General features: G+C 38.0%; 1 protein-coding gene across 5 annotated transcripts in view; it reads left to right on the top strand.

Annotated features, from left to right (window-relative positions):
* Positions 1–17132, top strand: part of NAA16 (N-alpha-acetyltransferase 16, NatA auxiliary subunit) — a 64838-nt gene that overhangs the window by 4648 nt on the left and 43058 nt on the right. For all 5 annotated transcript variants that reach the window (XR_008965356.1, XM_057366323.1, XM_057366324.1 and 2 more), the window contains exons 2-5: positions 7874–7958; positions 10214–10318; positions 10893–11050; positions 12106–12240. Coding sequence is in view for 4 of the 5 variants with exons in the window: in XM_057366323.1 (XP_057222306.1) it covers positions 7874–7958; positions 10214–10318; positions 10893–11050; positions 12106–12240 (483 nt within the window). In the remaining variant the exon portion in view is untranslated. The remainder of the gene's footprint in view (positions 1–7873; positions 7959–10213; positions 10319–10892; positions 11051–12105; positions 12241–17132) is intronic.

Here is a 17132-nt window from a genome sequence, read left to right as displayed (position 1 = left end):
GAAGGACACCTGAAAACTTTCTTGTTTCTGGAGTAATTTGAGTCATAACAAGTGAAATTGCTTGTAGATGAATGTTAGACTTGGAAATCSTAATTTAGTATAGAGCTAGTATGGTGCTGTGAGATTGGATTGCTCCTAAGATTTGTGATTTTTAGACATATTTGAGTTTCTGTTAGAACAGTTTCCTTGCACACTGAAAACTGGTGAATCCTGGGAAGAAAATGCTGTTATGCCACTGCTCAAGTACACTGCCAGTCTACATATGCAGTGAAGTGTGCRTTGTTTTTTCCCCTTGTCCTGCCCCCAAGCCTCCTCAGAAGGAGCCAAGTATGAAACGACCTTCCAGAGGGAGGAAAAACTTGACAGAAGATTCAGAAGTTGAGCAATTTGGAGAAGTTAGGTAAGGACTTGCAAATTTTCAAGCCATCATGCTTCATTTTGATTTTGGTAAAAATGGTGGCTGCAAAGTAGCAGGCTCTAAACAAAAAGTTAACAAAAAGTAGTTATCTGTGGAACCCTTTAGTGCATGATGTATTGGCTATACAAAAAGGTTTGAATACTTTGAGGGGTGCATAGTGGGAGGACCCTTTTTACTCTTTTTGTGTGCTTGGGGGATTGGTGAGGCACAAATAACTAGAGGCTGAGAACATTCTGTTGAAAATGCAGTAGTGTTTGTCTTATTCAGCCGCGCTCTCTGCATCCAGCACTTGTATCTTACCTCTAGAGGCCTGTACCAGGTGTCTGATCTCAGCCCTGATCTGTTGTGATTCATGCAACTTTTCGGCTGAATCACTGTGTTGTTGAGCATGGAATGTCGAATTAAATTTAATATTGAAGGCATGCATTGGTAATTGTCTTGAACTTGCTTGAAGATGCAAAAAAACCCTATAACTTTTAAAGCCTAATGTTTATTTTAGTATGTATTGTATCAGATCCCACAAAATCATGCTGATGTTCATAATTTCATTTACTTAACTGCTCTCAGATGCAGTTCTGCTAGGTTGTAGAGCCACTTGCTTAGTCTGAGTTCTTGCTAAGCAAATTGCAACTCATCCCAGGAGATGTGGCAGATTGGTGTCTTTAGTCATTCTGCACAAAGTGCAGATTGAAAACTAGTGGCAAATGTCTGACGGGGCTATGACTCTGTCTCATTTCTAGTGTTACTGTTATGGTTTCTGCTTTGCAGGGGCACACATGTTTGTAAACAGGAAAGAATTGTATTAAGTCAAGCAGTATGAAAGTTACAAATGCGAAGTACTGTCAGCAGGAGCTCTTTCTACTCTGCTTTCTTGTTTCTGCCCTTTTGAAGCCGAGGATATTCTAGGAATACAAGTTGTATTGAGTGTGTGTGCACGGCACAAAATTACACTAGGTTTTAATATAAGGCAAGCTATGGATAATAGCTTCCTCTTTTAAAAGAGGTGTTTGTTTATACAGCTGTTGAAGATGTCTATGACAATAAATGGCAAAAACCCCATTCTTATCATACGTATTCTTTTCCACAATAGATAYGATATCAATTTTATTTTGCCAATAAGAATACAGTAGTGATTACAACTGTTACTTCCAGCTGCGTTATGTACCATGTTTTGTGTCTTCTGGTGATTTGAACTTGAATAACTGAAAATCTGGTTAAGAGGAAAAGAAACSTGTTGTATACAGGGTATCATGATAGTGGAAGCTTAGGTATTACTGTGACATTAATACATTGATCAAAATGTTACCACCATGTAGTTCTAGCTGCTTRTTYAGTTGCTTACCCCTGTCTGTGTTCTGACTTAGCACTGTTCTGCATTGCTAAGTCCCCAGGTCTGGGGAAGAATGATGTGGCCTGTCCCTTTGGACAGTTGAAGCAAGCAAGGGTGTATCTAGGTTGTGTTCCTCTTTTTATTTCAGATGATGAGGTTAACTGCTCTTACCAGCAGAGTAAGAGCAKCCATGAGGTAGCCATGCATATATAAAATCCTGGTAGGGTATGGAGAATGGATTGAAGAACATGTTGATACTCTAATGGTTGCCCTGGGACTAGAAATTTAAGGTATTTGAGATAGGGCTTTCTTGGCCTCCATGACCTGAAGCCCATTTCAGCTAATACTTTTTTCATTCTATAAATTATGGGTAAACTGAAATCAGTGTAGAGAGAGGGATGCTGTTTGGAAAACCTCATGGAGAGGTTTCTAGTCTGTTTCTGAGCTTTAATGTTATGATGCTTTCTTTTTGTATATCAGTATTGTAAATATCCATATATTTTGTAATACGAGGAGCATTTCCAACACAGGTGCTCARCTCCTTCAAACAAGATGGTCAGACCTTGCTATCAAACTGGTGAATAATTTAATAATTATTTATTAGCTTAGTAGCTGTAGCTACTGAGTGTTGCCTAAAATCTAAGGTACTTAAACAACTAATTTTATCAGCTGCTGTAAGAAATAGATTATCTGTTAYATGCTGATGACATTGTTTTATAGATGTGCTGTAAAACAAGGAAGGTTTTTTAAAAGGTCCAAGTCTTAAATGGTAATTAAGAATAGTGACAGTGTGCTGATGTTCCTGTATTGATTGTGCCTGGTCAGAAAKGTATATCAGTAATTAAATCAGCCCCAATGTACTTGCCAGATAGCTCCCAGGGAAAGGTGCTGATCAGAATCAGTGTCATTGATAACTTTTAGAGTTTTTTATTACTGAAACTGATCACCACTGGGAGAGATTTCCAGCATAACTGACYTCCAGTATTCTTTCCATAAGGTTTGATGTCTAAGCCTTGTCCTTCTCCCTAGGCTCTGAAGTTCCACATTAAGTCCTTGGTTTCCTTCCTTAAGCAGCACTTCCATCAGTGTTACACAGCACTGAGAACATGAGTAATGTTTTTTAATGAATCCCAGGCATTGTCAAAATCCCCCGMGTTCTACACCACGATCTTGGCAACAGGAGCGAAGACACTACCTGGCAAGAATAATGTTGAAACTGTTGAGTGCTGAGAGGTCTGCAGGCAGGATTGTGTGGAAGTACARTGGCAGAGAAGACTAAAACAAGGGATGTCTTAGAGAAGTCTTACGAGAAGTGGCTGAGGGAGCTGTGATTGTTTAGCCTGGCGGAAAGGAGACTCAGGGGAGACCTTATCACCTGCTACAAACACCTAAAAGGAGGTAGTAGCGAGGTGGGAGTTAGTATCTTCTCCCAGGTAAYGAGTGACAGGACAAGAAAAAATAGCCTCAAGTTGCATCAGGGGAGGTTTAAGTTGGATGTGAAAAAAAAATTCCACACCGAAAGGGTGCTTAAACATTGGAACGTGATATGCAGGGAAGTAGTTGAGTCACCAACCCTAGGAGTATTTACAAAGGTAAATTTGGCACTTGGGGATGTGGTTTAGTGAGAACGTGGCACCTGGAATCGACGATTTCAGAGGTCTTTCCCCACCTAGTATTTCTATCATTTGTTCTTCTGATTTATTCAGTTATGTTAAAATTGTTTAATTGGTTTGAAATGGTTATTTTTCTTATTCGTGGTTCTGATGCTCTGTCCTGTTTCTTGATGTGCAAGACCTGTATTAACAGAATGTGGGCTGTACAGGTAGGATCAGAAAATAATGTTAAAATGTTGGTAATGGTTTGGATTTTGTGTTTGTTATGCTCTTGTCAAGAGACAGCAAAACCAATTTTTAAATTGCAATAGTTTTGTTAAAGAAATTGCACATAGAATTATGGAGTAGCTTGGGTTGGAAGGGACCTTTAAAAACCATTTAGTCCAAGCCCTCCTGCCATGAAGAATGACATCTTCAGCTGCTTGCTGTGTTTATCACTCCTGTTTGGTTTGATGTGATAGCTGTCCTTATTATTTGAATGTGACACTACTCTTTATCATTTATAAAAATGCTATATGAAATAATGTGTCTCTTGAATTCCTTCAGAGGCACTGGGGCCATGGTATGAGGAAGGAAATTAATTGCTTGCTATAGCTGCAGTCTCTCTTTGAGTCACCAGTTGAGATGATTTTTTTGTTAAGATGACTTCTTCGAAGTGAGTGTTAATGTCTGAGATAATAGGATGTTCTTCAGCCATAAAATTGCCAAATTGTGTATTAAGCTATGTATGTGAAAAATKTAACTGTTCTCTCAAGGCAGGGCCTCTGTAGAGGTAGCAGATGTGTCTAGGGAGATGTAGTTTGTAAAAGTATCCCTGTACTAACCTGATGCTCTAAATAGTTAAACATAATCACGTATGTCATTTATATCTAAGTTAAGTAGTGATATGTGAAGTTCTGTTTCAGAAGTAAGGCTAGTGATTCAGACCCTTGATTCTGCTTATATTTAGTAGTGGAAAAGGGTTTTGTCTTGTTTAAAGGGTAAAAGGGATTTTTAAAAACAAGACATGATACAAAAAAAAAATTGTGAATGGCATTTTGCTAAGTAGATGAAGCAAAGCACTGGAATACAGTTTTTCATTTTTGTATCCTTGTTAATAGTATTTCTTACTTTTATAATTATAGTTACTTCTTAGATGCTGTGTCAATTTGACGTCTGTGTAGAGGCACTTGATACTTACCTGAAAATACCAAAAATCTCCAATGAAATTTTTGCCAGATGAGGTAGCATTCTTGCAGGAACATCTRGTAGCAAAGTCCTGGATGACATTTGGGCCTTGCCACAGTTTCCCTTTGAGGTTTCTGGTGTGTAAACATTCATGATTTTGCATTAGTTTTTGGAGGAAATTATTGCCATAAAGGGGTGATGGGAGCATCTCATTAAGCACAACAGATAAGGCAGTTTAAAAAAAACAGTTCAGCATATTGAGTTTTTAGTGTACCAAAGACTTAATGCAGTGGGACAGATACTAATGAATGCATTTCAGCTATATTTGTCCTGAGAAGTAAAAAATTTGARAACACGTTTGGAGACATCAGGCTTCTCAACTATGAAATGTCCATCTATGCTACAGAATGAGATGGTATCATATACTATCAAGCTCTGGTCCCCTATAAATGAGTATGGTGTGGTCTAGTTTTTAGACAGACTGAAGTTTGGAAGTAGTCTATTCACAAGATTTGGATGCTTGGAAAGCCTCAGCCTTGTCCATTTGACTGAATCTGTAGGCCTTTCAATGTGTGTGTATGTGTAGATACGTATATGTGTGTGTATTTATATATAATATATGATGAGAKACAAATAATTTGTGTTGCTGACCAAAGCCCTTTACTCCAATTGTTGGTTATTGGTATAAATACAAAACTCATTTACAAATGCATGTTCACATATGTGTTTAGAGGAAATGGGACTGAGAAGTTACTCTCTGATCAACTAGCAAGACTTGATCCGTAAGTGGGGAATTGCATAAAGTTGCATTTTGTACTGGTTCATTTTTTTCTGTAGTCAGACCTTCTTTTATCTAGTAGCAAGCAGGTGATCAAGTGCTTTGTCTGGTTTTGAGCTAAAGTGTTTACTGACAAATGTTACAAGTATAGTCTTATGAGGAAGTGGCTGAGGGAACTGGGATTATTTAGCCATAATAAAGGAGGCTACAACTACCTGAAAGGAGTAGTGGGGATAGGTAGTGCAGCACTGTGGGGATTGGTCTTTTCTCCCAGAAGTTTCAGGACAAGAGCAAATGGCCTCAAGTTACACCAGGGAGGCTTAAAATTGCTATGAGGAAAAATTTCTTCGCTTGAAAGGGTTGTCTAGCATTGGGAGAGGCTGCCCAGGGAAGTGGTTGGATCACTAGCCCTGGAGTAGATAAGGCACTCAGGGATGTGGTTTAGTAGTGGACTTTGCAGTACTGGATTAAAGTTTGAACTTGAGTCTCTAAGAGGTCTTCTTTTAACCTAAACTAAGGATCCTGGTTGTCTTATCAGCAAGTAAAAAAAAAAGTGAACATTGAACTTATGCTTCCTCACAGTGTGGAGTGCATTTATTTCTCTCTCTCATTCATCTGTTTGGTTTTAGAAAATGTGATCTTGTTTGTCCTTCAAAAATCACATTTGTCTCTTATCTTCAATTCAGTTCTTATTCTAGGCCTGAGACTGAACTCTGTAGGATAAAAATGTCAAAACAASGAAAATGGATCTGATTTGCTCCAGTAGTTAGTCTAAGTGCACACTTGACTCAAATAACTTCTGGTTAAGCACTGCTGCATATTTGGTGTTTCACTCAACACTGCAGGAGTTGTAGAACTGTGGATGAATGTTCACTATTGTTACTTTTTTAGGCATACTTGAGTAAGTTTAGAAAGCGTGCTTAGCACATCCTTGGTATTTTCCTATGATTCTTTAAAAATGATACTGAGCATCTTAGGTTAACAAAGATAGTAGATGCATGGGAGAATTTCACCTTCCCATAGTAGTGGGGTCTCCCAAGTTTTACCACACCCTAGTTTATTTCTGGTAAAAGATGTTGAAACGAATTCTCAGTTTAAATAAAAAAAAAAAAAACCAAAAACCCCAGAGCTTTTCTGTTGCTGTTGTTTAAATGTTAATTCCCATAGTATAATTGTTTGGTTTCGATGGGAACTCTGGCCATCCTGCCAGAAGTCAAGTTAGGCAGATCAACCTGACATAACATCAAGATTGGCTCTCTTCTGTTTTGACAGTTGATTTTGGTGACCTCCAAGGGTTCCTGCTGACCTAAAGTATTCTATGATTTAATCTCCACTTAGTCATGGTTAAGTGCAATTGTCTTGAGTTTCAGGCAGCAAGACCCTAAAAACTGTCGGCAGTTAAGCCCTTCCCCACAGACTGGGGAAGAACCCTTGTTTTGCTACCTTAGCGAATTATCCCAGAGTGAGCATAGGTGTGTTTCTGTATTGCTTTTACCCTGTGAATGATCTGTTCTGATTGCAAAGGAGTTGGTACCTATTAATTTAACACAGATTTTGCTTTTGTCCTAAAAGATTGATGGAGTCAGAGTGGTCTATGAGAGACTGTTAAAGCACTCAAGCACRTAACTGAAAAGACATAGCTTCTCCTGAGAATAGCTGTGTAAATTACAACAGGACAATACTCTTTGTTAACTGAAAATGGTGCCAAGTTAAGCCTGRTTTGGTGGTTTTCCTACAGTTAAAAAGCTTAAGTGACCTCAAATCACTTTTATGCTTACTGACACAGGTATGCCTTCAACTGGTTTAGATTTATTGTAGTGATCCACTGTGGTGATCAGTAGTTGATTTAAATTACTAAAACATTACTGACTTAGATARTATCTTCCTAAGTAAGGAAAGGAACCTGGGTTCACTCTTTTGTTTTTTCCAATTATGTTAAACTACATTGTTTGCTAGTTTACCTACTAATTAGGTAAATGGTATTCTAAGTAAATATATACGCAGTCTCGCTGTACTATTCCTGGTAGAAATTAACTTGTATTTTTTTAATACCCAGGTAAATCCTCCTACCCCGATATCTCTGTATTGATAGAGGTTGTAATAAGTCTATCCTACTTCAAGGTTTCTCTCTTCTTTCCAAAAGTCTATATTGGCAAATAGGAAGGTCTTCTGTCTTGAGATCATGCTCTGGGAACTCACTAGACCAGGGAAATGGGATTTTGGAAAAAGTGTCTGGACTCTTTGAGATGAATTCTCCTCAAAAGATTTCTAACTCTATTCTCTATTTTAAGAATTTCTGAATTAAAGTAGACATTGCTACTTTGCTTTCCTGTTTCTGTTGAAAAGGAATTACTTTTTTTATAAAAAGTAGAGCATGAGGTAGAGTATTGGCAGCATGTTCTGAATCCYGAGAAAAGGCAATTTAATATGAATAGCTGTATTTGCCTAGAGCTTGTTAGTGAACTGATCACCATACCTTGCTGGATGAATGAGTGCATTTGTAATAGTATGTTTAGCTACTGTGGTTTTAAGTGCATTGCAGTGATTGTATTTCACCTCTTTTACAGAAATGTTATGAACAAAAACAGTACAAAAATGGACTCAAGTTCTGCAAGATGATCCTCTCTAACCCAAAATTTGCTGAACATGGAGGTAACTGCAAACTGAAGATTTTTTCTTCCTCCTGTCATGAACTTAAATGTATTATTAGTCTATGTAATACTATTGAGAGGGAAAGGAGCCTGTGGGGAGCATAATTCTGTTATTATGACTAAATAATTACTCTGGATTTTCAGTCTTTGTGCATTCAGACCAAGTTTTCACTTGAGCTCAATCAAACACTCCTCTGCAGTGGAATGTTGAAGATGAAAATATATGGTGGAAGCAACAATTCAGTGAAGCTTCCAACTTGCCTTTCTAGGTTTCTGGGTCAGAATGCTAGTGTAGGTTTTTCTTACATTCCTATTTAAAGCAAGCCCAGCCTTTTTTTTTGAATATTATATGAATGTGTTCTGCCAATAAATTCAAAACCTGGAGAGTTTTCTTATCAAGTTCATAATCTTAAATTTTCTGATCTGCATACCAAGTTGCTGCTTAAAGGGAGCAAAGTTTAGTGTAGTATTGTTGGTGTTAAAAGTTGAAGCTGAAGACAGAATCTGGGGATCTGATGAATATTGTAGGAAACAGGGCAGCATAATATTGTTTCTATTTACATCTGTTAACTACCATTTACATCCTCAATAGGATACTCTTAAGTGTTACTGTATTACAKGTTTCTGTTACATTGTTCAGACAGTTTTTTTCTTCTTATGCAGTGAATTTTTCTTGTTTTTTTTTTGCTGTTGAAGCAACCTAACTCTTAAGTGTGCATGTTCTGTGTCAGTAAAATTATTTTCCTATTTGGTGTTTCAAATCTTGGCAAAATGTTTGACTATTCTTTTCATGCTTCCATCCATGTCTCCTGTTTCTTGGTTGTCCTCATTACTTCCCYAGAGATAAAAGTAGTTTTTTGTTGCTTCAAAGCTAGAGTGGTTTGTCCAGTTCTGACCTAATGTCTCTACTAGTACTTCTGTTTTTATAACATCTCAGTATACAGATCTGTCTTTTCTGCTCTTGCTGCCTCTTAAACTTTTCCAGGACAGCTAGCTGCCTTGGCAAGCCACATACTACTTGGGCTTTGAGCCACTAATGGCTTTGAAGCTTGGGAGCAAAGCCTGGAGTGAACAGCTGAAGCAGAACTAAGCCTGTGAAGTGATCTGATGGAAAGTTGTGCTATTGTCACACTTAGCTTCAGAGAAAAGGAGTTCCGAAAGTTTAGTGAGAAGGTGGTAAACAGATGCATTGGKGTAGCTGGGCAGTAATCTCCCTGCTGTGGGAAGGCAGGAGTAGCTTGCTCCTGTTTCTACAGTGGGGATATTATTTTTCAAACTTTGTGATATTATTCTGAAGCTATCATTCTGTCTCTCTCCATTCTTACAGTGTGGATGTAGGACAACTTCAAAACAACAAAAAAAAATTTGACTCATTTTGGGTCATCATTCACTAGTAGGTGTAGTGTAGTGTACAGAAAACCAGTGTTAAATGGGTCTATCAATAAAACTTCAAAGGCCTGTTACAGCTGACCTTGAGATCATGGGCTGTTGCYGCAGATACTGGAGAAAAGGTTGTAGTTGGAGGAAAAACAGAGTATTATGATGAAAGAAGTGACTAATCTTCTGGCAGGGACCAAAAGAAGTGGTCTCTTATTTAACAAAGGAACASAAATATGAATCTTGAACAGCTTTCAGGCATAGTACATGCGTTGCRTGCAACTTGCTTGTGGGCCATGTGCCTTGAAGAATAGGGGAAGAGGGAGAGCAGGAGTCATACCAGTGTACTCTTTGAAGTCTTATGCCTCTCCGAATGTTGATTAAAATGTTATTGCATTGAGAAGATCTCTTACACTCCAAGTATGGTAGCAGAAAATATGCTTCCCTTAACTAAYGCTTTGTAAGAAGTCTGTAACAGGGGAGCTATCACAGGGACTTGTTTCTTATGGTATGACACAGCCTTTTCTTCCTTGGTCTTCCTATCTGAAACTTTAATACACATTGAGGAGCTCTCTAAATTTGCTTTAGCTTATTATTAACTTYCTTGAAGCCAGTTAAGTTTATTTTTTATTTAATAAAAGTTTGTGTTGTCTRTTCATCACATCTGTATGATGCGATGGTCTGCCAGGGGTCTTTTCAGAACTATTTTCAAGAAAGGAAGTGCTTCCATGTAATAGTCTTCAGCTGTGCTAAGCTGTTATMCTGATCTAAATTTATGTTTTAATGGGGGATTTCACTGTGTAACAACTTCAAAGGATATTTGCACTGTGAAGCTAGCATATGGAAGTCAGAAATATAAGTGTCTGATACTTCTTACAGAGACACTTGCGATGAAAGGACTGACCTTGAACTGCTTAGGGAAGAAGGAAGAAGCGTATGAATTTGTTCGTAAAGGACTTCGTAATGATGTGAAGAGTCATGTCTGTATCCTTTGTAGTACAAAACCTGATCTTTTTACTATAGCATGTTATTGATGGAAATCTAAGATGCTGAGATTATGATGAGACTTCTGATGCACAAAATGCCGAGTTTCCCTTTTGTCAATGAATCGAGTGGAACTCTGTGTTTATTCCTCACTGTGAAATCTGGAGTCTAATTGGAGTTACAGATAGGCAAGAGAGGAAAAGTAGAACTTGTACACAAATTACATTAGAATGAAACTTCAATGAGTAAGAATTCCTACTGTAAATATGGTAGCATGTTTTAAACAATAAATCTCTGGAAACAATGCAGCTTTGTGGAGTTTTGGATTATTYAATTTGTATAACAATGCTCTGGGGGTTCTGAATGTGACTTAAGCAGTAAAGTCTCATTGAAAAAATTATTTAGAAGTACTTAGTGTTTTACAGTGTGTCAGTGAAGTCTGASTGCAGTAATCCATTTTCATTTATTATGATACTGATAGTCAAGGAAGATGTCGATTTGTTCTGTCTGTARCACAAATGCACTGCAGTTACTTTGGGAAAATTGTAAATGTATCTACCTTAACRTGCATTAGGTTGGCATGTCTATGGTCTTCTGCAGCGTTCAGATAAGAAATACGATGAAGCCATCAAGTGTTACCGAAATGCACTCAAACTGGATAAAGATAACCTGCAGATCTTGAGAGATCTCTCTCTGTTGCAGATTCAAATGAGAGATTTAGAAGGATATAGAGTAAGTATTCTCTTTTAATTCCCACATATTGGTCTTAGCCTTCTCTTGTTGTTCTATTCCTCTGTGAAGCCTTTTATTGRTAGGATTTCTGCTACTACTTTTCCTTCATTTCAAAAACATTTTAAGCTATTGTTTCAGAAAGCAGGAAAAGATATTGTAGTAGAGCTCTGTATAGGGTTGAGAATAGAACTAGAAATCTTTCTATACAATTGGAGTCGCCAGTCACCTTGTAAAAATAGTTCTTAACTCACTTTTCACTAAAATAGTAAGAAAAACGGTACAATACTTGCATTAGCAAGTTACTTACTCACTCTGCTATTGTGAATACTGCAAATGATGTTTTGGGTGCAAATGCTGAAGGTGTTTTTGGTAAGAAGTACATTATCAYCTTTCATGTGAGTATGTGGGTAACTTGCTCCATGATGACTGTTTCTAGAAACTAAATGCTGATTATTATTAGAAAACCTTAAAATTTTTCTAAAACCAGTGAGTAGTTTCAAAAYGGCTGAACTGATTTGTCCATTTCATGTGAGGTAGAGGATTGGACTATGTGTTTGGTATTAGTTGGGCTCCTTACTAAGGATTTTAATTCCCGTGAATTGGCAAAGGGAAAACAGAATAACTAACTTTAGTATATGATTTGACTTGGGAAGAAGCTCTGAGTTGGTGTGTGAGGACCTTGTCCCTAGGCATGAGGAGAGTGAATGCYACTCTGTCAGTGGCAGTGAGCTCCTGCTTTCTAATGGGAAGTGCTTTCTAAGCTGTATCTTTGGAAAAAAWTTTGGCTCTTGAGATGTGTCTTGAAAATGACACCTTCTATCTCTCAACAAATAAATGTTACTCTTTGTGCCATGACTTGTGTATTTAAAATGTAGCCCATGGATTTATCAAACAGAAATGTGCTGCTTTTTTCCATGCTCTTAGAATTTCAAAGATTGCCTAGGGTTTTTAAAAGTTCTTTTAAAATATTAGTTGTCTTCATGTTAAATCATGATAAATGTGTAAAAACTCTGGTTAGAAATTCTTCTTTTAAAATTGCCTTTTTTTTGCTGAAGGAGACAAGATACCAGCTGCTTCAACTACGCCCCACACAACGTGCTTCCTGGATTGGATATGCCATTGCATACCATTTACTCAAAGATTATGACATGGCCTTAAAATTACTTGAAGAGTTTAGGAAAACCCAGCAGGTARGATTTCCTGGTGTAGAAAGAGAACATTTTTTGTGTAAGGGATAGAATCTGAGGAATTAATTCTTTGTAAATAGAAATAAATTATGAATTAGGTATAAATTTGTTATTTGTGGAGCTTTCTGCTTTGAGTAGAAAGATTTCCAGGAGCTTAGTAGCAAATACAAATTATACAGGAATGCCTTTTTCCCTCTCAACCYGTTAGGGTTGAAGATATAAGAGTAGTTTGCTATGGAGTAACTTAAAATTGTGAGACTTGTAGCCAGAGAAAACCTGTGATGATTCTGCCYCCTTAGAGTAGGTGAAACTACAGAAAGTAGTTTATAATTTTGGATGTGCTCATTTGCCCTTTCTCCTGCCATAATCTGGATGCCAGTACGTCTCTACAAAGAGTAAAGTACTTTCAATGGTTTGTATACATCTGTATATAATACACTTAGTATCAGTGCTTGGTTTCAGAGTTACATGAAAGTGTAGCTGAAAATTCTTGGATCAGACGTGGTGTTGCTGATATCTGAATAAATCAAATGGTACAATGCTAAAATTACTGAGATTAACCTTTTTTGAGAGGGAGACCATGTTCTGTTATTGGTAATGCAGAGCTATAAAGTCTAAATAAGCAGACAGAGTGGATGTGTTGATTATTCTGTAACATGGAAAAAAAAAAGAAAACATATTAATTGATCCATTCAGCTGGGAAGGCATCTTGGAAGTGCTGTGTAAAAATACTAAGATATTACCTGACCTATAGACTGTGTTTTTTTAAAACAAAAGTCTCATATTCTTTGTGAGTTGTTATATATGGGAATAAGTGTAAGAAGGGAAAAAATTGCTAGGAGAGACCAGTGTTTGTCTTGGTCACATATCATGGTCAAAAAAAGGACKTTACAATCTGGGTATGTATAGCTTGATATTTCAAAAGAGCTGCAACTTCAGCACTGAATAAAAACTGAAAACAACAAGTTTATATCGAAATTGGGTCATCTTCTTCTGTGAGTGTTTGACAACCAAAAAGTTGTCATTCTCAAATGAGTCAGCAGAGCCCTGTCTGAGTTTGGTGTCAAAATGACTGTTCAAGTTAGAAAGAATTATATAATAGAAAAACAGTGTCTTGGTTTGAAAGACAGGTGTTTGCCAGTGAGTGGATATGACCCCCCTTCCCTTCGAATTATTATAGCATTGAAAAAATCACGGGCTTTCAGGCAAGAATATGGGTAAAAGGGAATAACAGTTTTTACTAATATGTATAACAAGGTGGAACAAGTAACAATAACAATAGCARCAACCAGCCCAGTCCCAAACCCAGTGACAGCCTTACAGAGACACAGCCTCCCCTTTGGTGCAGTTACAGTCCCAGTCGGCAGGGGCGCTGTTGGCTCCCGGCYGGGCAGGGCGGGTGCGATGATTCCCCGGAGGCTGCAGGGGGCGCTGTGGCGCCGGTCCCGGCTGGCTCAGATCTCCCACATCGACAATGGTGGACACAAAATGGCAGAGGTGGTGGAGAAAAGTTCCTCTGCAAACTGACAGTGGAAAACGCTGATCTCGGTGCTCCTCTGGACAGCAAGAAACCCCAGAATGGTCGGATGAGCAAAGAGATGAGCAGAATCCCGCRGCTGCAAGACGGGATGGACCAGAGCTGGAATCTCAGGGGGTTCTCGGCAAGGCACAGGGGAGAAGATCACAGTGCAGCAAACAGGAACCCAATGAGCAGAGATGCTGGGCTCYGCAGAAAAAGGGCAGGCGAGCTCTCCCCGGTAGCTAGCAGGTCGACCTCCTTCTCCCAGTGAATCAGYGCAGGAAGTGAAGTTACCCAYSCCCCCACCACACAMACACACACATACCCCCTCCCAGTGCTTGGCATTTAGGTGGGGCATAGGTCTTATTGTCTTGGCTAGTTGCCCAGCCGTTAAAAGGATGACCTGGCAATCAGTGWATCCCAGCAACAAAATGGGAAAGAAAAATTCCCCAAGAAAGGAAACAAAAGGAGAAAACTTAACCCACAACAAACAGCAAACATAGCATAAGAAACTGAGGCTCGTTAAAGGATGAGAGAGTTTCGAGTTTTCAAGGATGAAGAGAATTTAGTAATTTAGTCGCTCACTCTTGGAGAGAATGGAAGTGATACTGTTAGTGTTGTCTTTGCTAAAAGGTTGTATATAAATATGGTTGGTTGAGGGCAGTCATGATACAGYGTTCACTCTGATTAAGCCAGATTTAAATACTGGAGGTGAAGGTATTAAGTCAGTTGAGTCTGTTGTGCAAATTGCCACCATCTCAAATCTCACCCTAAAACAAAAGTGGTCCTAAGATGAATGTAAACACTGATGCCATTTTCTTATTAGAACTTGGGATATTTTGGAAATTCCCATAAATAGGATGATTAGTTGTATTTGCACAATGAGCTGGTTTACCATTGATTAGCATCATGTCAGGCAGAGGCAAATGGGGGAAAAGCTGCTTGAGCATTGAAGGACAGAAATATGCTACAAATGTTGGACAACATAGTTTTACAGGAAATTAGTCCTGTCTAATCTGTCCTGTTTTTTTGAAATTGTTAGAGACAGTTAAGTGGTATATTGTCTTTATTCCTCCAAAACAATTAAAATATGTAGGAACACATTAGTTCAGTTTCTCTTAAAAATAATCTYATGTTTTGTTGTGCCAGCTCCCTGATGAGTGCAGGCCCAGGCAGAGCCYGAAACACTGGAAGAGAGAATCAGTGTGTTGGGTCCACAGCAGTYAGGACAGCCCAGGCAAACTCACGGCGAGTTTTGCTATGCACAGGCATGGCACAATACTCTTCCACAATACTCCCCAATTGTAGTGGTTTTACAGTGTCTGAACTTTTCAGTCCTGCAGTTAACTAAGTTCAGGACATTCCATGAGTCTTTAAAAAGGTGTACATTTTGCTTACTTTCCTTTCCAAATCTTCCCTCTCTTCCTGTACTTTTTATGCACTMAACTTGATAGATGAACTTTTGTGACTGACTTAACAGAATGTAGCACGTGACTGCAATAGAAGGGTGGTAGTTTAAAAGGAGAGTTGAAAGACTGAGGGGTATCCAAATGACTCGTGAGTGGGACTCTTCAATAAACTGATTTTTTTGAGGAGTTTTATGGCAATCTGTATTAGGCCTGATTTCCATGCATGTTATTGAATAGAGAAAGAAATGTAGTGTTACATAAAATGCTGCTGTCATAATTACTGAGAATTAATGGTAATGTAGGCTGATTGTACTTACTTACTTGAATTATTCAGGCAGCTCTGTCCATTCAGATGTGAATGCAAACAGCCAAATCCACGCAGTAAAACGAAGAAAAAAAATAAGGAGCTGTCATTTTAGTGATTTTAGGTGAATATCTGAAGATGCAGTATTACAAAATAATGGAGCTAATCTAGCTATGAGCTGTTCCCAAAACCAGCAATCTGACTTCTTCCTGTGTGCTTGCACTGCTTCCTTATGCAGCACTGGCTGATTTGTGGAGGGTTGGTTCAGGAAGCCAAAGTGACAGAAAAATAATCACTTTTTGGAAGGATTGATTGGCTGAACTGAACAACTGTGAGGTGAGAGGGGAAAGAGGAAGGGGAATAATAGAGGGAAGTGAGCTGCTTTTGTTGATCAAGCTGCAGTTACACTGACTTACATTATTATAAAACTGTCCCTCAGGGCAAGCTTGTGGGTGAAAAGTAAAATACACTCTCATTTCTGAGAGGTAGGGGTTTTATCCATAAAGCACTGATTACTGAGAGATCAAGACTTGCTCATAAGCCWGTTGTCAAAAAAGTTAGAAAATGAATAATATGGCAAGATAAGAGGGCTGRAGAAAAAGCTGTCTGGAGAGTTGTTTTGTTTACTGTAAACAGGAAAAARAACTAGGTGATTTTACTACAAATTAGATGTTAGGTTTGGGAAGAATAACAGCTAGGAAGTTTGCTTAGCAGAGAAAATTAAGAAAGAAGTASTGTTAGAAAACTGATGAATGAATTGAAGTGATAAATTGCTTTTTATCATTGACAGTTTTATTTTATATCACTGGAAATGGTGAGTTTTTCTGTCTCTGTGTCAAGATCAATGTTATCTGTCATCTGAAAGCTGYAAATTGGCCAGATGCACAATATTTCAGTCAAAAACAGGGTATGAGGTTRAAGGTAGATATCACTGCAGGATATGTAACAGCTTGTGCTGTCCCAAGTTAAGTGGAATTATGTAAGAGTCAGTTCAGAATTTAAATTTTGGGAACCAAGGTGTAAAACAACTATGCAATTTGTTTTACTGTTTTATGTCCCATTTTTCGTTTTTTCTTTTCCAGAACAATTTTTATTCTTAATTTTTTTTTTATTCCTAATTTTTGCATCAGGCCCACAAAAACAGATATGGACAGAAAACCTCTGGAGTTTTGGGGGTCTGCTCTTAGGTATGTTTTGGCTGTGTCTTGTCACATTCCTTCAGTGACAGTTGYTAGGGCTTCTGGGGTTGTAAAATTGATCCTTCTTTGATCCAGGAGGAAAGGAATAAATTTATTTTGAAACAGCAGAATTGAGTTCAGGAGAAAGTTTGACATCTGTTGTGCAAGAATCATAACTCTTCTGGGGGAAGGGAGGAGTAAAGATGTATTGAGCAGCAATAGCGTGGACATTCTGTTTGTAGAACATCTTTTATTCTTTATAAGGCAATCTGACTATTCAGGTTAAGTACTGGGTTATTAACTGCTTGCCTTCTGATGAATTATATATTTTAATCATCATTAAATTGATGAGATTTAAAAATTTCTTTGAAAATGGACTTTTCTTAAAATTAATTTTTAAAATAGCTTTTTTAATGGAATGATAGTTCAGTATCTTTTGGGTAGATTTTCTCTATATGTAAGAATAATTTAATTTGTGGGGGGGT

The sequence above is a fragment of the Malurus melanocephalus genome, unplaced genomic scaffold, assembly GCF_030028575.1.
Source record: "Malurus melanocephalus ecotype Western Australia unplaced genomic scaffold, MMel_1.1 scaffold_63, whole genome shotgun sequence".
Classification (NCBI taxonomy): domain Eukaryota; kingdom Metazoa; phylum Chordata; class Aves; order Passeriformes; family Maluridae; genus Malurus; species Malurus melanocephalus.
Note: the sequence above shows the minus strand (reverse complement) of the source record. Positions and strands in the feature narration are given on the sequence as shown.